We start from the raw sequence: 23,450 nt of genomic DNA on the forward strand, positions 1-23,450 counted from the left end.
AATACTCAGCAGTGGATGTTCTGCCCCAGTACCAAGCAGGGCTCTGCACACACTGAGCCAGACACTGCCCCAGGTGCACTAAGCTGGGAGCCAGATGGCCTCAGTTATGGTCTCACCTCTACTGACTCCTAGGGATTCTTCTGCACATTTAACAGTTCTCAATATTCACCAGCACCTTCTCCCCCAAGTATTAGACCCCCATTTTACAGAGATGCTCATAGTGAGGTTACACAAGGTGAGTTTAAGCCAACTGGTAACCGAATCTGAGTCTCTTATTACAGCAGACACAAGTCTTATCCACTCAGCCCCATCACCTTTCAGATTAACTGTGCCAAACATACCTGCTTCAGTTATCCCACCTCTAATCAGTAAAGCACTCTCCTCTTCCAGAGCAAGGGATAGAACCCAGGAGTCCTGGCTCCCAGCCCCCCTGCTCTAACCTACTAGACTCCACTGCTCTCCCAGAGCCACTGATTGAACCCAGGAGTCCCCCCCCCACCCCGCTTTAACCCACACTCCCCACCCAGAGCCAGGAAAAGGACCTAGGAGTCCTAATGCCAAGCCCCCCTGCTCTAACCCACTAGCCCCCACTCCCTGCCCACAGATAGAACCAAGGTGTCCTACTCTCCAGTGCTCTCCAGCTGTCTAACAAACGTGTTGGATATTTTTTGCCCATCTTCAAACAGGGTATCTGAAGGGGAAGCCAGATTGCCAAAATCCCTTCTCCCTGAGTTGCCCATCACCACAGCATCTGGGCCCTCATATCTCTAAAGAGCTAATTTCCAGATGGCGGGCATGATATAAAGTGCCAGCGCTCCACCGAAAGGAGAATGCTTGTTTGGTGTCCTATGGCTGACACTGCGCCCTCCTGGGATCACCTTGCCCCACAGACCTGGACCAGGCTGGCGGGCAAGGGCACCCTGGGGCTGGCAGAGAGAGAGCTGTGAGGGTCAACCCCAGCCCCAAGCTACTCTAGGACAGAGGGGCGAGGCCAGCCAGGTATGGTGGGCACACAGCCCTAGCCCCGCTGCTCCGAAGGGCACTCATCTCCCCAGCACTGACACAGACAGTTAGACAGACAGACACTGGCTGCCTCCTGTGGCTATAAAATGCCAGGGTGGCTAGTAGGCCCTGGCCATGGCTTCCCAGGCCCTTCAGGGTTCTAGGCCAGCGTTATCCCAGGGAGGGGACCTTTTCCTACTGTCGGCTGCCCCCTCCCCGTGGGGCTGAGCCTGGGGACAACAGCGCTGTGGGGAGCCTGGCTCCAGTTAATGGGTGTCATGAGCGGAGCGTGACCCAGCGATTTCCCATCAGCCCAGCACTGGGTATGTGCCACTGCAAAGCTCTGGGGGCCTGGGTGAGGGGCCCTACCCTGAGCCCAGCCCAGGGCATGCGGTGCCAGCAGCACCTTCACCACAGCTGGAGTCTGGGGGCCTGGGTGAGTCTCTGCCAAGGGGGTGCAGCTGGGCCCCCAGCTGAGGCCAGGTCTATGGGCCAAGCCTGGCTGGGCTGTGCGGACAGGGCTCCCCGCAGAGCAGGCCAGTGAGATGAATGCCCATAACCATCCCAGTCATGGGAAAGGCTGAACAAGGGCGACCGCGACACGGATCGAACTCCAGGGCTTGTGAAGATCCCGCCTGGGACCCGGAGTCGCGTGGCCTGGAAACCAGCCCCGCAGCACTGGCGTGTCGGAAATTAGGCCTAAGTGGTGGACAAATGAATGGGAGCACCAGTGAGTCCCCCCACCACTCCCTAGTGTTGGGCTCTTTAAAGGAAGAGCCTTTGGAGGCCGGGGGTGGGGCCGGAGGAGCAGCCGGATGGATGTGACCGCACCAAGAGCTGGCTGAAAGGAGGGGAAGGGGAGAGCGGTGCCATCCTGGCTGCCATGGGACCCACCAGCACCCTGCTGACCCTGACAGACGCCCCCAGCAGCCCTGCTCTCGTGTGCGCTAAACACAGGCAGGCGGACAGTGGGCGGGCGGCACTTCAGGCTCCTGACCCCTCCCAGCCCGTGAGTCTGAGCTCGGGTGGCTGGCCTGAGTCTCTGTCCACCCTGCTCGTTCACGCGCCAGCGCAAGTGGATCTGCCCGGGCCGGGGGCTCGTGGACACACCCAGAGAGGGACTCCCTGCCTGTCTGCCCGGGCCAGGGGCTCGTGGACACACCCAGAGAGGGACCCCCTGCCTTTCTGCCCGGGCCAGGGGCTCGTGGACACACCCAGAGAGGGACCCCCTGCCTGTCTGCCCGGGCCAGGGCTCATGGACCTGCCCAGAGGGGGACCCACTGCCATCAACACCTCCAGCTAAATCCCAAACACCACATGGGACATGAGACTTTGTGTGTCCCCCCCCACCCCACCCCCGCACACCCGCTGCCATGTGTCTCTTTCCCTTCCCCATTATACTGCTCCTCTTTTCTCACCTCCCTGTTTACTGTCTGGCTCATCAGAGTCTGGCTTCGCTGCCAAGACGTTATATTTTGCAACACGGCTGCAAGCCTGAGCCCAGGGGAAGAGAGGAGCAATGTCCCAAGTTTGACGGGTCTCGGCTTGGCTCATCAGCCCGTGGGCCAGGGCGTAACACTGCAAAGGAGAGAGACGCTGCTGGTCTCCTTCCCCTCTGTGGGCGTTTGTTTTGTTTTGTCTGCAGGGAAACGGGATGGACTTTAACAACAGCATCAGCAGCTCCAGCCCAGCTCAGCCAGCGGCTCCATCCATCCCCCCAGCTTCCCCTCCAAGGCCAGTTACTCCCATGGCTGGTCCATCCAGGAGTCTGGCAGTCAGACACGGATTTTCTTGTCACCCGCCTCGCTGAAGGGCCAGGGCCGGGCATCAAGGGGCGCTGGTCTGAGAAAAGCCTTTAATACCTTACAGCTCAAAGGCTTTCACTGGCTTTTCTTCTTCCCCTGGGCTTTCGTACAGACTTCCCGGGCTGTTCTGGGGGCGTTTGCCATGGCACTGCCCAGCTGAGAGCTCTGATAACCAAACCCCGAACCGTGTCTGATGCTGGACACAGACTGGGGCATGATGACCCCTTGCACTCATTGAACCCATATATTCCATTTAAAGTAATACAACAGCACCCCCTGGGGGGCAGGGGATGTCAAGGTATGGGCACCCCTGGTGCAGGGGATGTATAGGGTATGGCACCCCTGGGGCAGAGGACATGTGGGGCATGAACACTCTGATGGGGGAGGGGTTGTGTGGGGTATGGGCACCACCTGGGGGGGATGCATGGGGCATGGGCACCTAAAGCCCTTGGTAAATCCATCCCTGTCTGTCCATGAGGCCTGGGCAGGGCTTGGCGGGGATCTATGCTCTAACACTCCCCCCAGCTGTAACTCTCAGAGCCCCCAGCCCTGCCCCGGGTCAGGATCCCTGCAGGGGCACCCTGTCCCTCCCCGCTCCCCCCAGGTGCATCCCCATCTCCCCTGCTGCCGGGGGTTCCCCCAGCCCTCGCCTACCCGGACAGGGGGAGGGGAAAGTGGAGAAGTGAGGCAGAGTCCTACCCGAGCCTGCAGGGCAGGGCATGGTGGCAGCCAGGGCCTTACCGTGCTGAATCCCGGGAACAGGCCCACGGCTGGCTGCGCCTCCATGGGGAAGGGCAGGAAGTGCTTGATGTCCAGTGGTGGCTGGATCATGGCGGGGGGCGCGCGCAGCATGGTGGGGAGCGGGGCTGCCCGGCTCAGGCTCCCTAGACAAGAGACAAGGAGAGAGTGTTAGGAGCAGCATGGGGGGGACCGGCGGGAGCCACGTCTGCAGTGTGTGTGTGTGGGGGGGATTCCCATCATCCGCAGGGATCCAACGTTCAGCTCCCAAACCACAGGCCCTGGGAGCAGCAGCTGCAACCTGCAGCTGACACCAGGGAGTGCCAGGCTCCCACACATGCTAAACAGCCTGGGGCACAAGCTCACCCTGGGGTGATGGCCTGGCCCATAGGTGCTGGAACTGGGGGGAGGGGGGTGGCCACACACCAGGCTCAAAGTGGTTTCCATCCTAGCCAGGGTTTACGGTTTGGTTCAACGGTTCGCAGCCCCCCTGGCCTGACCCGCCTGCGGAGGGAGCCCCCAGGACGGGGCAAGGGACTCTGGCCTGGTTGGCCCAGGCAGGATCCAGGCCTGAGCCCCGCAGGCCAGTCTCCAGCCTCCTGGGCCAGTCTGTGCCAGGCCTGGGAGCGGCTCCCTGATTGCAGCACCCAGGTACATTGGCCACAGGGCTGGGGCCAGCCCTCTGGGTGCAGGCGAGTGCTCCTCACTCCCCCACCAGCGGGCAGAGCCTGGCCCAGCCCTAAAGGGACTCAGAGACCAAGAGACCAGAGAACATGCTGGGCTTTCACAGCAAGCCAAACAGGCTGCGAGTCGGGACTGAGGGGCACCAGCAGAGCTGGGTGTGGGGGACCCCAGGGCTGGGATAACAGGGGACTATGGGATGGGGCTGAGCAGCACTCGGGGGACAGTGCACACACGTGTGTAAGCGTGCATATTTTTCCACTTGCAGGTGAACATGAGTGGGGGTTCCATGTTAGCATGTGTGGCGGGGGACACATGCCCATCTGCGTGCAGCACAGTCTGGGAGGGCCAGGGCAAGTGGCACTCGTCAGGGTGTGGCCGGTTGAGAGGCGCCCGTCTGGGTAGGGCCGGGTGAGAGGCCTGTCTGGGTCTGTCCAGGTCTCTTCATCTCCAGAAAGGCCCCGTGGAGCCGAGCTCTTTAATCCCCTCCCCTACTCTGCACAGACACCGCAGGGCTCTAGGCTCCGATCCCCACTTCCTGTCTTGGTGGCATGGTGCCCCCTGGTGGTGGGACAGGGCAGTGCAGTCCTGCTCATGCCTGCTGATAAGGGCAGGGGCTGCTCTGGCTGAGGCTGTGCTGGGAGTCTGGTAGGGCAGAGGGCGAGGGACATGCACCTCAGGTCACGGGCCAGTGGAATGATCTCCCAGAATGTACTGCAGCAGGCCTGCCACGCTGTACGCATGCTCCCACATGCATGGCCATGCACCCCTGACACACGACGGGCCCCCCTTGCACACGTGACGCTCGACGGCCCCCCCGCGCAACTGTGTGCTCTGGCACACACTGTGACGTTGATTCTATATGATTTTATGAAAGTATGCTGATGAGTGTGAATATGATATACACTGTTCTCAGTGGTAGCTGATAACAGAACAAGGAGTAATGGTCTCAAGTTGCAGTGGGGGAGGTTTAGGTTGGATATTAGGAAAAACCTTTTCACTAGGAGGGTGGTGAAACACTGGAATGCGTTACCTAGGGAGGTGGTGGAATCTCCTTCCTTAAATATTTTTAAGGCCTGGCTTGACAAAGCCCTGGCTGGGATGATTTAGTTGGAGATCGGTCCTGCTTTGAGAAGCGGGTTGGACTAGATGACCTCCTGAGGTCCCTTCCAACCCTGATATTCTATGATTCTATGAAAAAAGAAAAGGAGTACTTGTGGCACCTTAGAGACTAACCAATTTATTTGAGCATAAGCTTTCGTGAGCTACAGCTCACACATCCGATGAGGTGAGCTGTAGCTCACGAAAGCTTATGCTCAAATAAATTGTGGCACCTTCTTTTTGCGAATACAGACTAACACGGCTGTTACTCTGAAACCTATGATTCTATGATGTAACTAAAATATGCTTCAAGCAAAAGGTCGCTTGTAAGGTATCATTACAAAGCTTATAATCTACTGAGTGTGGGCATCCTATTTGTATAAATGTATCACTCTTGTATCTGAAATTAGAAATATGAAATATAACTCTGAGGACCTATTGTAATTATGCAAAGAGTGAGCCATTAATGGTGGTTTGGAATTTGATGGCTCCCATCAGCCAGGACAATTGACTGTGGATGGCTCTGTTTGCAGGACGGCCTTCCTGTGAGTCAGGCTGGGAGGAACGACGGCTTGGGATCATGTCACCTGAACTGGAATCCATCTTTAACCTGGTGTTTTTTCATTGAGAAGGAGAGGTGGGAACCCAGAGGGACAAAGGATTCCTGCCTTGTGCCAAAGATGTATAAGGGGGTGGAACAGAACAAAGGGGGCTGCAATCATGAGAAATCCCCTAGCTACCACCTGAGCTGGAACAAGGGCTGTACCAGGGGAAAGAATTGTGCCCAGACTAGGAAGGCGTCCAGTCTGTGAAAGAAACTTATTGAAACATCTCTAATGGTGACATTTTTATCTGTATTCAGTTTGATTAGACATAGATTTGCGGGTTTTATTTTATTTTGCTTGGTAATTCACTTTGTTCTGTCTGTTACTACTTAGAACCACTTAAATCCTACTTTCTGTATTTAATAAAATCACTTTTTACTTCTTAATTAACCCAGGGTGTGTATTAATACTTGGGGGGGGAGGGCAAACAGCTGTGCATATCTCTCGATCAGTCTTATAGAGGGCAAACAATTTCTGAGTTTACCCTGTATAAGCTTTATACAGGTAAAATGGATTTATTTGGGGTTTGGACCCCATTAGGAGTTGGGCATATGAGTGTCAAAGACAGGAACGCTTCTGTAAGCTGCTTTCAGTTAAGCCTACAGCTGTTAGGGGACGTGGCTCAGACCTGGGTCTGGGTTTGCAGCAGGCTAGCAGGGATGGCTCTGACCAGGCAGGGCACTACCAGGGCAGGAAAGCAGTGGCAGAAGTAGTCTTAGTACATCAATTGGCAACCCCCAGGGTGTTTCTGTGATCCAGCCCGTCACACGCACCACACCCCAGCAACAGCCCCATGCAGCAAAGGGGCCCGGTGGAGGGGAGGTAGCTGCCCTACAGCTCTGCAGGTGCTCTGCACTTTGGCTCAGTCGCACCTGTGCACCTTGGGAGGGCAGCTGGGCCTGCCCCTGAGCGCAGCCCCAGAGGGTATCTCTGAGCTTGTCTTACCAGTTACCTGGCAGAGAACGGGGGCACCAAGGCAGAGAGGCTGCAGGGCCTCCTGGCATTGCCAACCCCTGTGGGCAGGTCCTGGCTGGCAGGCCAAAGGGTCCTGCAGCGATTACTGCTGGGAGCCCAGGCCCTGGGGGGCAGAGGAGTGGCTGGCAGTGCCCCTGGCAGCACAGCTAGCTGAATGTGTCTGGGGAGGTGGGATGGGGGTGGGCAGCCCCCTTGGTCCGGGCTGGGTCGAGCGGGCTGTGCTGCTCAGGCAGCCGCCGTGCAGGAGAAATGCCTGCCCCAGTGCAGCGAGATTAGAGCTGCAAAGCCCTTTGCAACTCTCCCCCCGCTCTCACCCCGGAGTCCCAGGCTCAGGGTGGTGTCTCTGTCTCGGGGGCATCCCCTCCCCTCCCACACCCTAGCATCACCAGAGAGCCCCCCACACCCTGGCAAGGCCTGGGATCTGCCAGCAAGAGCCAAACCATCACGGTCAGTTTTGCTTCCCTTCCCTGGACAGTTGCAGCTGGCGCTGGGCTCCCAGCACCATGGGGGGCTCCGGGACCATGTTTCCTCTGGTCAGAACCGCCCGGACTAGCAGCGCAGGCGCGATCCCCCTGCAGCCCCAAGAGTCACACGGTCCTGAGCAGCACCAGGCTGATCTGAGGGCCAAGGCCAGGCTGCCCTATGACATGGGGCTGGAGGGACGGGTCCCACTGTGCCGGGGGAAGCACACCCACAGGGCTAGCCCAGCACCTCTAGGGGAGCCCCCAGGAGTCCTGCACGAGGGTCTGCCCACCCCCCCCCACGACAGACTCAGGCCAGCTGCTGGGCCCTGCCCCACATCATAGCTCCCATGGCTCCCTACAAGGGGAAGGGGGAAGGAGCATTATTACCCCCATTGTTCTACTGGGACACTCAGGTGGGGGCAGCATCTCACACAGCAGAGAACCCAGGAGTCCTGCCCCCAGCCCGGCACCTTACCCATGTGAGCACCAGCCCCATCAGAGCAGATGGGAAATCCCCTGGCCCACCTGTTAGCACGGCCTGGCTAACAGCCCCGGCCAATCCTGAGCAGCAGGGAGGGGTCGGGGACACAAGCGGGGAACCCAGCGCAGCCGAGGAAAAGGGGGCAGAGGATGGGCTGGAGCTGGAGCTCAGCGGGTGCAGAGCATGGTGCCTTGAGCCCCATGTCCCCCTGCCCCCCAAATCAAACCCAGGGGCTCATTTAGCCCACTAGCCCCCTCCTCCCCCGCCCAACCATACCCCACCAGCCCCATGGGCCCAATAGCCCAGTATTTCCCTTCCACCACTAATGCCACAGATCAGATCCTTCTCCCTGAGTACCCACTGCTCCCCTGCCTGCCATGCCCATGCCATGCCCATGCCAGCAATGGGCCCACCTAACCCGGAGTCCTCCCCTCCCCTGCGCCCTGCCCCTCCCCACTCGAGCACGGCCCCAGCGAGTCCATGCTGGCTCTGGTACAGGGTGCAACCCCCACCGCCCTGCCCCAGTTCAGTCACGGAGCTAGACAATGACCTGGTTTCTGATCCCCCATCTCGGGGGCGCCGGAGTCAGCAGAGACCTGAGGGACTGAGCACGAGAGCCTCGGGGTGGAGGTCAGGAGAAAAGTCCCCGAGACAATAGGGGTCGGGAGAAAGTCCCCAAGGTCGGGGGGGAGGGGCGAGAGGGAGAAAGGCCCCAAGGCTGATCTGAATTCCCACCCCAGCACTCTCGCCCCCTGTCCCTGCAAACCCCTCCCTGTCCCCCGGGGTTTGGCCGCGAGACTGATGGGTTGTGAAACGTGACGGGGCTGGAGTGACCTGGCCCGGACTGAACATGCTGCAGACCCAGGCACCGAGGTCCCTGCAGCAAACCCTGCTGGGGTCTGTGAGTGGACGCCTGTGCGGGCGCTGGATGTCCACACCACCGCTAGCCAGCCTGGGGGAACAGACACTCCTGGCACCCTCTGCAGGTAAAGTGGAGGCGGCGTGCGCCCATGCGCCTACCTGCTGGCCAGCTAATCTGCATATGCTGCTCTCTGGCTCCCCTATAGGTAAATGGGGACACTGAATGGCTCCCTGTATTTGCATCCAGGTCATCGTGTCATAAAGCGCCCCGAACTACCTGAGTGCCACGCTGACCCTATGCTGCTGGGTAGGGGGGGCAGGTACGAGAACATCCTGCAGGTTAACCCAAAGGGAAGTGGCCACCCTACGCTGGGAGGCCGCGGGGGAGGCAGAGTGCCAAGCCTAAGGCAGTTTCCTGATGTGGCGGGGTGCTGCAGAGTGGGCAGCTGCGAGCTCCCTCGGGGGTGGGGGGCATGAAGCATCCCACAGCCAGGCGCTAAGAGCAGCAGCCCCTCCAGTAACGGGGGCTCCAGCCCCCGGCTCTGTGGTAGCACCACACAGTGCGACGGGATGGCCAGGTCTGGGATTGGAGAGAAGCGGGTGTTCAGGGAGGAGGCCACGCAGCAGAGCTGGGTGATGGCAGTTAATGGCAAAGCCTTCATAATCCCGCACATTGCTGGGCTGGGCTGGGGGTGAAATCGGGGCTGGGAAGCAGCTGGAGCCTCCAGCCAGCTGGTGTGGCTGCTGCTTTAGCTCCGAGCCAGCTGAACCTGACCAGGGGCCTAAGTGTTAAGTTTTGAGAACTTCGGATCTGAAAATCGGGTTGGGAGGGGGGAGGGGAATTGAGCCACCTGTTATTGGAGGGGCTGCTGCTGCTATTAGCACCTGGCTGCAGTGTGCCCCCTTCCCCCCGACAATCCCACCCACTGAGCTCAGGGTCTGGATAGACAAGATGAACGAAGGAACACCATTCTCCCTAATTCCCCCTCAGGGCAGCCAGGGAGCTCTGTGCCCCCCTCGCCATGCGGCTCTTCGGCTGCGTCTCCAGTGGGGGGAGGTCGGCCAAGCCCAGTGGGCCGGGGGTGGGTTTTCACTGGGAGCTTGGCCGAGGTAACCTTTCAGTGCAAACCAAGCCCTAGAGAGATTCGGTGACTTCCTGGGCCCAGTCCCCCGAGCCCAGCACAAGCCCAACCTGCCTCTCTCATCCGCACTGTTTTCAGCCTGCGAAATCTCACTGGCTGGTTACCCCACAACAAGCTTGTAAAATCTCCTCCTTCAGTGGCTGGGCCAAGCAAAGATAACAACCTACTGCCACTGCCGCTGCTGCCAGCTAACAGAGCCACTCCTGCAGCTCCAACAACAGAGCCCTTGCTTCTAGCCCAGCACCCAGATTCAAGCGCAGCCAATGACAGCAGGTTACACTCACCCTGGGCATCACAGCCACCCCAACAGCCAGCCACATGCCTCCCCTGAGCACTCGCTTCTCAGCCCCAACAGCAAACGCCAGAGCCCATGTAACCTCCCAGCCCCTGGGCTGGGCACAGCAGGGTTGGATCCGCTTTTGCAGGCCTGAGAGATGCTGCTTCCCTCCAGCTCCTACTCACAGCTCAGCTCCTGCTGCCCACAAAGGGGAACTGACTCCCCCCGGCCCCCGCCTCTGCACAGCACCTCCCAATGAGCACAGCGGTGGGGGCTGAGCTGTGCTCATGGGTGGCCCCCTCGATGTGCAGCCAGGGCATACACAGAGCAGGGGGCTCCCTCCCTCATCAATGGGCGCTAATTAGTCCCTGTCCTTAAGGTAACGACCTTTCTCCACCCCAAAGCACATTCCACTCAGGGATCTACACTATTTTTCAGCCCCCTCTGGGGCGGAGCATGACAGCCACTGATCCATCCGCAGCAACACTCTGCAGGGACAGAGCCAGGGGTGCAATAGCCAGAGATGGAATCTGCACCAGCTGCTTCCCTTTGAAGGCACCTCATGAGAGCGGGCAGGGACCAGGACTCGGAGCCCCGTGCCTGAGGGGGTTGCCCATCCCCCATAGATGCAGCTCCTGCGGCAGTAGTGTGGGAGTGTGCGGTGGCCGTCACGGTGCAGAGTTCCTTAGCCCAGGCGAGGTGCCGGCACACGGTGCAGACGCAACCCCAAAGGCCTGGGTGACATTCGGAGCTTCGTTTGCTGGGGGCAGGGGGAGCAGCTCCCTCCCACCCCACACAGGGCCACCCCACCCTGTGCTGTCGGGATCCATGCACAGTGCAAGTCACCCTTGGCCTCAATGGCTGAGCATGAGAGGCAGAGACATGGGGGACGTTCTTCTACCCTGAACCAGGGGCCCTCCCTAGCAGGGCACTTCGAACGTGGCTGGGCACAGGAACAGCTGCTCTTGGGAGGACCTGGTGCTCTGGCATCACCACAGCTGGGGAACACGGCCCTTGGGTATCTCTTAGGAGAACTGATCCCTGCTGATCCCCGACCCCACTCTATACAGCACAGCGCCCCCTGCTGACCCCCGCCCTGCTCCCTGCAGCACCATGCCCTCTACTGAGCCCCCACCCCACTCCCCGCAGCACAGTGCCCCCTGCTCACCCCTGCCCTGCTCCCTACAGAACAGTACCCCCTGCTGAGCCCCTCGCTCCCTGCTGCACAGCGCCCCCTGCTGAGCCCCTCACTCCCTGCAGCACAGCGCCCCCTGCTGAGCCCCCTACTGGCTGGGCCCCTTACAGTCTGCTGGGTCAATCCAGTGTGTTGGGCTCTGGCCGGGGGAGCTGCCAAAGGGGCAGCACAGCCCCCTCCTCGATCAGGTTGGGTGCCAGCGGCTGCCATGGCTCAGAGCAGCTCTGCGGCTCCTGGGGGTGGCACGTTGGCGAGATGCCTGGGGGACTGAGGGCCTGGGACACAGCCGGGGAGGGGAGCAGATACTGATCCAGGGCCCCCTCTGAGACAGTTCTCAGCCCCACCACCCCCCCAAGCGCCCCCCGCCCAGCTCAGAGCCCTGCACCAGCACAGGGCCCAAATGCAGCTGTGGCTCTGCCCCACAATGCCACTCGGGGAGGCAGGAGGGGGCTGGCACATGAGCCCTGTCCAGACCCCCAGGCAAAGCCACCGAGGGTTCCCCTCTGGGGGTGGGGCAGCTAATGAGACCAGCTCCCCTAACAAGGCTGCTCAATGCGTTAATAAAAAATGACACCACAATTCCCAAGGGGGCGGGGGTGGGGGTGGGGGGTGGCAGCTCTGACAGGGTCTCGGCGGTGAGGGAGCAAAGCTGGGGCTTGGGACGGGTCTCCAGGCTGTTAGCTCCCCAGAAGGTGAGGGTGGGTGTGATGGGCAGGGCTGTCCCCAAGTCCCAAGGATGGGCAGAGACTGAAGGGGTGGGTGGGACTCCTGGGTTCTATCCCCGGCTCTGGGAGGGGAGTGGGGTCTAGTGGCTAGAGCAGGGGTGCTGACAGTCAGGACTCCTGGGTTTTGTCCCCAGCTGTAAAATGTGCTAGGCACATCCCTGCCCCTCCCTGTGCCTCAATTTCCCCTCTGATGCAATGGCCCAGCTGGAAGATGCTGTGAAGGGCCCCATTGTTGCTGTTCACTGCTTCTTCTCCCACCGCTGGCAACAAGTGCCCCTTGCAAAAGGGGCTGAAACCATCTCCTACCTCCCCGGGCAGAGACCCCGTCACGCTGACACATGCATCCGCTGCACCAGCACCAGTTCCCCACACACTGGGTACCACCCAAGCCTGTGAACCTGACAGTGCCAGATACCTCAGTGCAGGGGGCGCAATCTGTGACCCCCAGTCTGCATCGGAGACGAGTCTGCAGAACCCGACCTGCAGCCCCCTGTCATCCCAGCCCTGCCCCCAGCTCTGCTGTTGCTCCTCAATCCCGACCCATAGCCCCCTGCCATCCCAGCCCTGCCCCCCAGCTCTGCCATTGTCCCTCAATCCTGACCTGCAGCCCCTTGCCATCCCAACTCTGTCCCCCCAGCTCTGCCAATGCCCCTCAGGCTAAGCCACAAGTGCCCCAGCATCTCCAGGCCCGTGTCTAAGCTGGGTCATCCCCACCCCTGGGGGTCACTCCCCTTGGATCAGTGACGAGGCTCCAGGCTGGTGCTGCCCCTGCCCTGGGTATCGAGGAGCCATTCATCAGTTCTCCTAGCAAGACTCCGTTGCAGGGACTCGGCCCTACCCGGATGCCGGGCTCCCTGGCACTGGTCATCAGGGAGCTGTCACTGAGGCACGTCTATGCCCCAATGCCCTGTAACCCCTGCAACCAGGTGACCCCCAGCTGGGCCAAGACCCTGGGACCGGCTGCCCCACACCCCCCAGCCAGGAGACGCGCTTCCCCAGGGCCCTGGCCCCCTGCATGGGCCCTGCCACTAGAGGGTGACAGGGGTCCCTTCTCCCATGCTCAGTGCCAGCGTGTTACCCTAGGGGGCACTGTGGAGACCAGGCTCCCCTCCCTCCACAGCCCAGACACAGTAAACAGCCCCCCAGCCACCAGGGAGGGGTCAAAAAGCAGCATGGGGGTGGGAGAGGCCTGATCACCCCTCCCCCACAGCACCTCCCCTCCCTCCTGCCCAGAGCTCCGACTGCTCAAGCTAGAGCCCTGGTCCCGGCCAGTGCCCTGGGGTGACCTCCGCCTCCCAGCCCCCGCCCTGCCTGCCCCTCCAATCATCGTTGCGGCGGCTCCAAGCAAAGCGGTGCTGTGGGGGGGCCAGGCTGAGGGAGTCAGCCTAGGTCCAGCTACCAAGCGTGGCGGGTGCTGAGCTGAGCAACCCTGACAGGCATGACAGGAGACTCCAGACGCCCATTGTCCAGCTAATCTGCCTGCTCCCGGGCCAGGCACCGAGCGCTTACCTGCGCAGGCCGGGTCCCTGCTGCTGCCCCCGGCGCTGGGTCTGGACAGGGCTCGGCTGGGGACAGAACCCAGTGTCCCCTTCTCCCGCCCGCCCGCAGCCGCCCCTCCTCCCCGGTCGCTAACGGGCTTTGGGAACAGCAGCCAATTAAAGGCGCTCAAAAGTGGGGCAGGCGTGCGGCGGGGGGGTGGGGGGGGCGGGGAGCCCGGCTTAGGAGAGGCGTGACGGGAGATGACAGCTCGGTTCCCTCGCCCCACAGCTGCCTGCATGCCGGCTCCCACGGCCCAGCGGGCAGCCTGGCATGGACACGCGGGGGTGGGGGGCACTGATTCCATTGCTGCCCAAGCCCCACACAGCACGGACATCGAGGGGATCAACTGGAGAGCCAGGGGCAGAGTCGGGGGCTGGGAGCCAGGACTCCTGGGCTCTCTCCCTGGCTCTGAGAGGGAAGTGGGGTCTAGTGGTTACAGCGGGGGGTTGGAACAGGAGCCAGGACTCCTGGGTTCTCTCCACAGCTCCTGCTCTGCATCTCCGTGGTTGATATTCCGGAGAGGCCTCACCAATGTGTGGGAAGCAAGTTCAGTTCATGACCTTTTGCAGAGCCTGCCCCTCCCCCACCCCAGAGGCCTCCCTTCTCCTGCTCCTGCCCCACTCAGGCAGGGCCGTGGGGGGACACTTGCGGTTGCTCAGGGCAGACAGAGCTTGCAGGGGCAAGGGATGGGAGCGATCCCCGTCCAGCCAGCTGCTCGAACCTCCTGAATCTGCGCGGCGCTGCCCCTGGGACCAGACTTCCCGGAGTGGAGGGAGGGGCAGGAGAATTGCGGAGTCAGGCCAGAGCCCAGGGGTCCCAGCTCCTGCCAGGAACGGCCATAGATCCTGTGGGGCTGAACAAGCCCCAACCACACAGCACGGCCCCCTTGCCAGAGTCCTAATGCCAGGGGAGAGCGCCGGGGAGAGTGCCCCCTGCTGATCCCGCTCCCTGCAGCACAGCCCCCAAGTGCCCTACTGACTGCCAGGGGAGAGCGCCCCCTGCGGAGCCCCCAACCCTGCTCCCTGCAGCACAGCGCCCCCTAGTGCCCCACTGACTGCCAGGGGAGAGCGCCCCCTGCTGAGCCCCCACCCTGCTCTGTGCAGTGGCCAGCTTTGCCCTGGGAGTCTCTACTTCGAGCTCTGTGGCCCGTCCAGGCTCACACCCAGCTCCTATCAGCCCCTCCCCCGTGCGGGCTCTCTGCAGATTGCGGGCCTGAAGGACTCTGGTTCTTGGGTTTCTCTAAGTACCCGTTTTGTGGGAATCTGTGCCCCCCACCCCTCCCCGCTTCCCCCATGGCCCCCCACATTCCCCCCCCCCACTCCCCACAGCAGGGCTGTGCACTTGCTACGTTCTTCAATTGCATTTTGTGGCCAAACATGGTGTACTCAAATTCCTGGCTACAGCACAGCTCTACAGGCACTCCTCAATCCCGACCAGCAGCCCCCCATTATCCCAGCCCTGGGCTACCCCCCTCAGCTCTGCCAGAGCTCCTCATTCCCTACCCACAGCCCCTCAGTACCCCAGCCGTGAGCTCCCCCCCCCAGCTCTGCCAACACTCCTCAATCCAGACCCATAGCCCCCCTTGGTTCACTGCATTCTCTCCGCCCTGTCCAGTCCTAAGCAGCTGTTCAGAGATGTTGTGAACATTAAATTGCTGCTCTATATCATCCCAGAGGTGGCTGCAGTTTGCCAGTGTGTTTGTGCCTTATCCAGTAAGTGCTTTGGGACCCTTTGGGGGCAAGGAAATGGGACCACCTGTAACACATGCAGGCTCATTCGGGCCCTCACGTTTGTACCTTATGCCACCCACCGCACCTCGGAGCTTCCCAGTGACAGGCGGGTCAGAGCCAGGATCCTCCTGCTCCCACAGACCAGGTGACAGAGGAATCCCCATTGCTACTGGGTGTACAGGGCCTATGACACTCAGCAGATGTGAATCCCGCCAGCAGGGGGCAGTGGAGCTCCTGGACACACCCTAGTTGTAATTTTACTTCCAAGGGTGGGGAACATCCTAGGGAATCGTAACCATGGCGACCTGCATGGCCTTGCCCAGAGGAGCCTGCGAAGCTGCCCCCCAGCTGACCTACAGCTCTGCCCCCCCAGCCACCTCCCCCAGTTCACCCCAGTTCTGCCCCCCAAGCCCTGCCCCCCAGCTCACCCATGACCTGCATGTCTCTGGGTGGGGCAGCTGGTGGGGATGCAGGGTGCGCCCAGGGTGGGGTGAGGAGGACACAGGCACCAGGCCAGGCTGCCGGGTATGACGCCTGCTGGGACGCAGGGCCTGGGGGTGAGGATGGACGAGGAGCTGGGGTGGCGAATGGCTCCTGCACTGCTCAGCTCTGCCCTCAATCCCAACCCACAGCCCCCCGGGCTCCCCCAGCTCTGCCAATGCCCCTCAATCCCGACCCACAGCCCCATGGGCTCCCCCCAGCTCTGCCAATGCCCCTCAATCCCGACTCACAGCCCCCAGGGCTCCCCCCAGCTCTGCCAATGCCCTCAATCCTGACCCACAGCCCCCAGAGCACCCCCACCACTCCTCTGCCAATGCCCCTCAATCCCGACATACAGCCCCATGGGCTCCCCCCCACTACTCCTCTGCCAATGCCCCTCAATCCAGACCCGCAGCCCCCAGGGCTCCCCCCAGCTCTGCCAATGCCCCTCAATCCTGACCCACAGCCCCATGGGCTCCCCCCAGCTCTGCCAATGCCCCTCAATCCCGACTCACAGCCCCAGGGCTCCCCCCTAGCTCTGCCAATGCCCCTCAATCCCGACCCACAGCCCCCAGGGCTCCCCCCAGCTCTGCCAATGCCCCTCAATCCCGACTCACAAGCCCATGGGCTCCCCCCAGCTCTGCCAATGCCCCATAATCCCGACTCACAGCCCCATGGGCTCCCCGCACCACTCCTCTGCCAATGCCCCTCAATCCCGACCCGCAGACACCTGGGCTCTTCACCCCTAGCTCTGCGGGTGCCCCTAATCCCAACCCACAGCCCCCTGGGCTCCCCACCACACCTCTGCCAGGGCTCCTCAATCCTGACCCGCAGGCCCTGCTGTCCCAGCCCTTTTGGTCCAAGAGACAGGTGTTGACGGTGGAGTCACCCCTGATCCCACCCCGGGGAGAGTCTCTGGGGTGGGCATTCTGGGCCCTGCCCACACAGCCTGCTCCAGCAAAGAGGAGACCCATTCAGGGTGACAGGGCTGGGTCTGCGGCAGGAACAGAGCCCGCCAGGGGGCAGGTGGAGCGATATAAGTCTGGGGACTCTGCACAGCACCAGCTGCCCCCATAGGAGCTCTCCAGACACCCCTCCCTGGGAGGCAGGCCCATTACATGGCTGGGGATACTGAGGCATGGAGGGGGTGGGAGGTTACCCACGGTAACAGCGAGTCAGGAACAGAACCCAGGAGTCCTGAATCACAGACACCCCCCATCCCCGGTTCTAATTCCACTCCCCTCTCAGAGCTGGGCACGGAACCCAGGAATCTTGACTCCCAGCCCCCCACCCTCCGTTCTAACCCACCAGATCCCACTCCCCTCCCAGAGCTGGGCATGGAACCCAGGCATCCTGGCCCCCAGCCCAGCGCTCGCAGCACTCTGTCTCTGGGACAGTTGCCAGCAGGGTCATACTCTGGTCCCTGATCCCATGGAACTTAAAGACCAGATTCCCAAGGGCTCCAGGGGGACTGGCCCCTCCCCAGCGGAGCCCCCCACATTCCCCTCCCCAAATACAGAGGGGGGCTTGAAAGTCATCTCCCAGCCCGGCTAGAGTAGAACCTGCTTTCGGGGGGGAATCTGTGGCCTTCTCCCCAATGATCCCCCCACAGCCCCTCTGAGCAGTTGCGGTGCCAGGTCTCCTGTGTTTGCCTCCCATGCTTCATGCGCCCTGGAGTGGGTGGAGGGGGACGGTGCAGACCCTGCTATGGGGGCAGTGAGGCGGAGATGAAAGGCAGGGGGCTCCACAGCAGGGAAAAAGGCACATTCACCCCCCACCCAGAGCCAGGGTCCTGCACTCAGCGTGTCCTTGTGTCCTGGGGGGCTGCGTACAGCTCCTGTGCACCCCTCCTGAGTCCCCAGCTTCCCCTGGCCCTGCTCCAGAGCTGGCAGGACTCCCCAGCCTGTGTGGTGCTGCCCTGACTATAGGAGAACCCCCGACCCTGCCTGTGCCAGGCCCCCGCCCACCAACCAGGCCAGCGCAGTCTGGGCCCAGTGCCCTCTCGCCTCCCTGTGGTGCCACGACCCACCACAGGGCCCAGCCTGGGGTGTGCACAGCCCTGTCTGCGCCTGAAACAGCTCCGGTCGGAGAGGTGCCAGCCTGGACATAGGGCGTGGGACCTGACTCCCAGGGGCAGAGCCCGCTAGACCAGGGCAACAGCTGGAGCCCCCCTCAGCTGGGACCCGAGGCTCCTAGCCCAAGGGCCCTGCTGGCAGAGGCCCCAGGGCTGCACCCAGGGGATTCCTGCTGCACCCACAGCAGATCTTAGAAAAAAAACATCCCGGCTACACGGGAGCATGGCCAGCACCAGCGACTCCTTCACAGCCCAAGGGAAATTCCCCTCCCTGGGGGAAACTCACACGTCAGTTTCTGTCTGATCAACTTTCAGCCACTGGAGCTTAGGAAGAACCCAGGCGTCCTGGCTCCCAGCCCCCCTGCTCTAACCACTAGACTCTGCTCCCCTCCCAGGGTCAGAACCCACGTGTCCTGGCTCCCAGCCCCCTGCTTTAACCCCAGACTATCACATTCCCCTTTTTGCTGCTCTCCCCCAAGACCCTCCCCATGGCAGTGCAGCCATGTGCACCAGTCACATGCTAAGGCTGGCAGTGCCACTTTGCTCCCCTGCCACCCGGTCTCTCCCTGACTGGCAAAAGGTGCTGAATGAAGGGCCAGTGTCTGTGGTTCTCCCCCGCTCCCCAACCACAACCCCCATGATGGGGGGAGGGGCTGTCAGGGCCCCACTGCCAGTCAGAAACAGAAGTCCCAGGATGCAATGGGGCACCATGCATATTAAGAGCGAGGGGAGAAGCCGGGGGGCTGTGGAGTCACTGGAGAGGCCCAGAAGAAATCCCTGGGTCCAGCCCCCCTCCCCCATTAGTTCCGATCAGATCTCTGGGCCTGACCCACTGCACCCCTATGAGCCAGGCAGGTGGGGAGGAGGGGTCTCAGCACCCACCCAGCACATGCCCCGGCCTTGGGCGCATCACTGTATTTAGGGCTGGGTGAACAGCCCTGTGGCTGGCCGATGGGCACAGGAGGCGTGGGGGGAGGACCAGGAACCGTCCCCCCGGAGCCAGCCTAGGCACTTGGTGGTGCACAGTGGAGGGTGGGAACTGGTGCCCACTGTGGTGGGGTGGAGTGAGGACCGGCCTGGCCCTGCCGCCCCTTATGTGCGAGCCCAAGGCCAGCCCTGCTGCCCACCCGCAATGCCCCCTCCCCTAAACCGCAGCCTCTGGGCATGCACGAGGCTGGGATGGGGGGCTGGGAGTGGGACTCCTACCCCTGCGGTCTGGGGATGCCCAGTCTGGATTGAGTGATGTGCGGCAGGGCCCAGGCCCCAGGGCTGCCTGGCTGGGCATGATGCCCACAGGGTGTGGGGTACATAGCACTTTGGGGGACCCTGTGCAGCAGCCAGCCCCAGCTCACTCACGCCCCCTTCCCCCCAAGCGTGCCAGCAGATTTGGCCCTGGCTCAGTGAACCCCTGGCCCTTCCACATAGCAGGGTGGGCTCTGGTGCGAGCTCTGGTGCACGCCCCCCACCCACCCCCCGCCCTGGTGCGCTGGCCGCCGAGAGCCTGCTGGCCCCCCTTGCCCATCCGGCTAGGCCCGTCTCTGCGCAGCCTGGGAGCAGCCGGGCGGAAAAGACCCTGATTGTTCCTGACAAACTGGCCCCATTTCTCCGCTGCCAGCACGGCAGCTGGCAGGGGCTGGGAGCGTGGCTGAGAAGAGCAGGAGCAGCTCCATCACCATGGGGGGTTGAGCGGGCACCCAGCGGGCAGCGGGATGGGGTGGGAGAGCCGCTCGAATTGGAGACTCTCCCAGATAAGCCTGTTGCCCAGCCCCCCATGTGAGCCCCCCAACTTCTCCCGGAGGAGCCCTCTCCTTGGCATCAATCCCGCCGCCCCGTCTGAACGTCAGCATTGGGGCAACCCCCTCAGCCAGGCTCTTCCATGGGGTCTCGTAGGCCCTGGGTGAGGGGGCGTGTGCCATGGTGGGGCTGAAGGCTGCGGGGGTTAGCAGGCCTCAGCCTGGTTCCAGCACTGGGCCCAGAGCGAATGCCTCCCTAGGCCGGCAATGACGGCTCCCCACACCCAGACCGAGCCCCGGTTATACCCTGGGGACACAAGGCTGGCCCTGAAGTCAGTAATGCTGCCCCCTCCCTGGCCTGCTCCGCCCAGGGCATGGCTCGCTGGCACCGCAAGGCCTCATTACCCGCCCACCCCACCACTCGGGTGCCATTGCCCCCTCAGGCCCACACAACCAGAGAGACCTGCGATCTGCCAGGAGACTTGGACCCCAGGCAACACCCAGGGGATACTGAACCCAGGAGTCCTGACTACTGCTCCTCTCCCCAAGCCAGCAAGGGGACAACGGAATCCTGCTCCCAGCACAAATCCCCATCAGGGCCAGTCCCAGGAGTGGCAGCCCCAGTTCTGTCCCCCCTTGGGGCAGGAGGCAGAATCCCCCCCAAGCCCCACCAGAGCTCTGCTTGCTGTCCAGACCCCAGGGAGGGGGAATTGGGGGAGCAGGCCCCTGGCTATCCATCCTGGGGGGCTCTGTCTCATCCCTTCTCTCACACGACAGACAGGCCTGAGGCCTGGCAAACTCATTTCACAGTCACCTGCTGGAGTCTGACCACCCCTGTGCCCCACGGAGCTGCGGGGCTATCCCAGGGATCAGCCCTGGGTTCTATCCCCAGCTCTGCAAGGGGAGTGGGGTTTAGTGGTCAGAGCAGGGGGGCAGGGTGTCAGGACTCCTGGGTTCTATTTATGGCTCTGTGAACTTGGGTGCATTCTTCCCCTCTCTGTGCCTCAGTTTCTCCTCTCGACTGTGGGGTGATATCCAGCTGCCCCTTGGGGGCTGTTGATATCCCTGCCTATGAACGGCTGGGTGTTTCTCAGGGGAAGGTGCCAGGGGAACCCCAAGTTTTGAATTGCCCCCTGGCCAGTGCCCAGGACAATGTGGCCCTGGCAGATGGGTGTCCGACCCTGCACCAGTGCGGCTGGGAGCAGTTGCTGCTGTGGGGGCTGAGGGCAGCAGACCCATGACGGGGCAGGGTCTCCCTGTCCCTAATGCCCTGGGGGGATACCGGAGCCCTGGAAGCCGACTGCCCTGCCCCAGCAAGTCCTGAGCCTGCGTCTCTGCCACAGGGCCACGGGTCTCCCCCGCCCATAGTCAGGCACAGCCACCGGCAGCTGGGCAACTTCCCAGATCTGACGCCTGCCCAGCCAGGGCCGGAGCCCCCAGGGCCCGGTGAGAGACTCACTCACTGGGGCATCTGGCACTGCCCGCTGAGGGGAGGGGGAGAGCAACGTGGTGCAGGAGATCCTGCAAAAGAGAAAGTTCCCAGCTAAGTTCCTGCAACTTCCTCAGGCCTTGAGCCAGGCTGGGGGTGGAGGGCAGGGGCTGGGGCTCTTGGGGGCCTGGTGTGGGAGCCCTTGGGGGGATGGAGTCCTTGGGGGGCTGGGGCTCTTGAGGGCTGTGTGTGTAGGATAAGGGGTCCGTTCTGATTTCCTCAGGATCCCAGCAGGGCCACAATTCCAGGGCAGGTGTTTGGCCAGTGCTTGAGCCCTAATCCCCTCTTGGACCCTCCACACAGCGAGGCCCAGAGGGACCAAATCCAGCTGAGCCAGGTGCTAATTGGGAAGGTCTCAGAAGGGTTGCCAAGGCAGCAGATGATGCCAAGTGCCTGGAGGAAGGTGACCCTCACCCGGCTGGGCCTGCTCAGTACCCCCAGGCTGGCACCGCTACTGGCTGTGCCATCAGCCTGCCTGGAACTGTGTCTTGCAGCGCCAGTGTGGGGTGAGCGCTGGGCACCCCATCCTGTGGGGCTGGAATGGGGATCCTGCCCTAGGACAATGCACATCCCCCCACTCCAGAACTCAGCCTCCTCCAACACCCCACCTTCCCCCACCAGCTCCAGTACAGCCATGTCCCCTCGCATCCCTGTGCCCCCCAAATTCCCAGCACCCCTGCCAATGCCCCAACATCTCCAGTGCCCCCTGGCACCCCTGCAGATGCCAGCATAACTCTCTAGCAAACCATGTGCCACCTCTCTTCTGACCCACTAGAAGATAACTGTCCGCTGCTGCTGCCAGCCAATGGAGTTGCTCCTGTAGCCTGAGGGGCGGCGCAGGAGGCTGGGGGGCAGCAGGTTCACTTCCCCCGTGGTGCAGGTGCCAGGCAGCGGCTTGGGGATGCACCAGAGCTTGGCCTCTGTCCAGCCAGGATCCCCGGAATGGCGCCAATGGCCCAGGCAGCGGTGCCATGAGGAGTCAGCAGGACCCATCCGGCAGAGCTGCCCCGGGGCCAGGCCTAGTGCCCACTACTGCCTTGGTGTTGCTGGAGGCAGAGCCGCTTCCCTGCCCCACCGCCAGGCACCCACCAGAAGAAGCAGGATTAACCAGTCCCCCTCCCCCCTGCCCAGAAGACCCCCAAAGACTCTGTGACGAAGTGGGACTGTTCTTTATGTTTCATCTGAATATTGTGGGGGTGCCTCAGTTTCCCCTATGCAGTTCTTAAGTATCTAGGTGGTGGGATAAGGGTGTATCATCGTTGCAGAGCCCTAGAGGGCAGGTGTGTGCAGGGGTCTGGACACAGAGAATGGCCGACACCTTGTTTCCTGGCAACTGATGGCCTGGGCCCTTCCCCCCTGCAAGGTGAGAGCTAAAGGGTTGGAGAACAAAGGAATCAGGTGACATCCTGGCCCGGAAAGGGACAAAGCCCAGAGGAGGAGGGGCTGGAGAGAGTTTTCAGTTTGGGGCTGGCTGGTGACAAGGAGTGAAGTGCAGACGTGGTTGTCTGGCTCACTGCCCCACAAAATAGACCCAGCTGAGGGGTCCTGTTCTCTGCACCTACAAGCTCTGTGTTAGACCATGTTCCTGTCATCTAATAAACCTCTGTTTTACTGGCTGGCTGAGAGTCACGTCTGACTGTGGAGTTGGAGTGCAGGGCCCTCTGGCTTCCCCAGGACCCCGCCTGGGCGGACTCGCTGTGGGAAGTGCACAGAGGGGCAGAGAGGATGCTGAATGCTCCGAGGTCAGACCCAGGAAGGTGGAAGCTGTTTGAGCTGTGTGTCCTGCAGATAATCAGCTCACAGAAAGGAGACTTCCCCAGAGTCCTGACTGGCTTCATGGGGAGCAGTTCCAGAGCATCGCCCAGGGACTCCGTGACAACTGGTGGCAGAGGTGGGATCTACTGCACCCCGTGGATGGCGCTTCCTGCAGTAAGTGACTGGGGAGCAGTAAAACGAAGGGGGATTGACGAGGACCAGGCATGCTGAAGGCTCAGAGAGGAGCGGTTTCGGGGGGCGGTTAACCCCTGGGAGTGTGTGACCAGCGATAAGGACTGTGCAGTAATGGGGTCCCCCTGGGGACTGCAGTGAGCAGTCTCAGGGGCGGAGGAGCCTGCGACTTGGCCCTGGGAGAGAGAAGGACTTTAGTAGTAACATGGTTCCCTTGGGGATTGTAGCAAGCAATCCCAGGGGCAGAGGAGTCTGCAGCTCGACCCTGGCAAAGAGGTGGTGACCTCGAGAAGGGCTGGCACACTAGAGGTTCTCCCTGGAAACCGCGGGGAGCTGAGAGCACACAGGCCTGTGAGTTCACAACAACTTGGGAAGAGCGGAGTGATGGCCTGTCACCATCTCCTTA

The 23,450-nt window shown here is 61.8% G+C and overlaps 1 protein-coding gene across 3 annotated transcripts in view; it reads right to left on the reverse strand.

Moving 5' to 3' along the window:
- Positions 1-23,450, reverse strand: part of ZNF385A (zinc finger protein 385A) — a 69,947-nt gene that overhangs the window by 32,168 nt on the left and 14,329 nt on the right. Inside the window, exons 1-2 of one of the 3 annotated variants that reach the window (XM_074934833.1) lie at positions 13,562-13,656; positions 3,507-3,691 (exon numbers count right to left, since the gene is read on the reverse strand). The exons of 1 other annotated variant lie outside the window; for it this stretch is intronic. In XM_074934833.1, the coding sequence (XP_074790934.1) occupies positions 3,507-3,659 (153 nt within the window). In that variant the 5' untranslated portion in view covers positions 3,660-3,691; positions 13,562-13,656. Of the gene's footprint in view, positions 1-3,506; positions 3,692-13,561; positions 13,657-23,450 lie in introns of those variants that run through there. One more of the 3 variants, XM_074934834.1, reaches the window with a different exon arrangement.

This window comes from Natator depressus, chromosome 20, assembly GCF_965152275.1.
Source record: "Natator depressus isolate rNatDep1 chromosome 20, rNatDep2.hap1, whole genome shotgun sequence".
Lineage (NCBI taxonomy): Eukaryota > Metazoa > Chordata > Testudines > Cheloniidae > Natator > Natator depressus.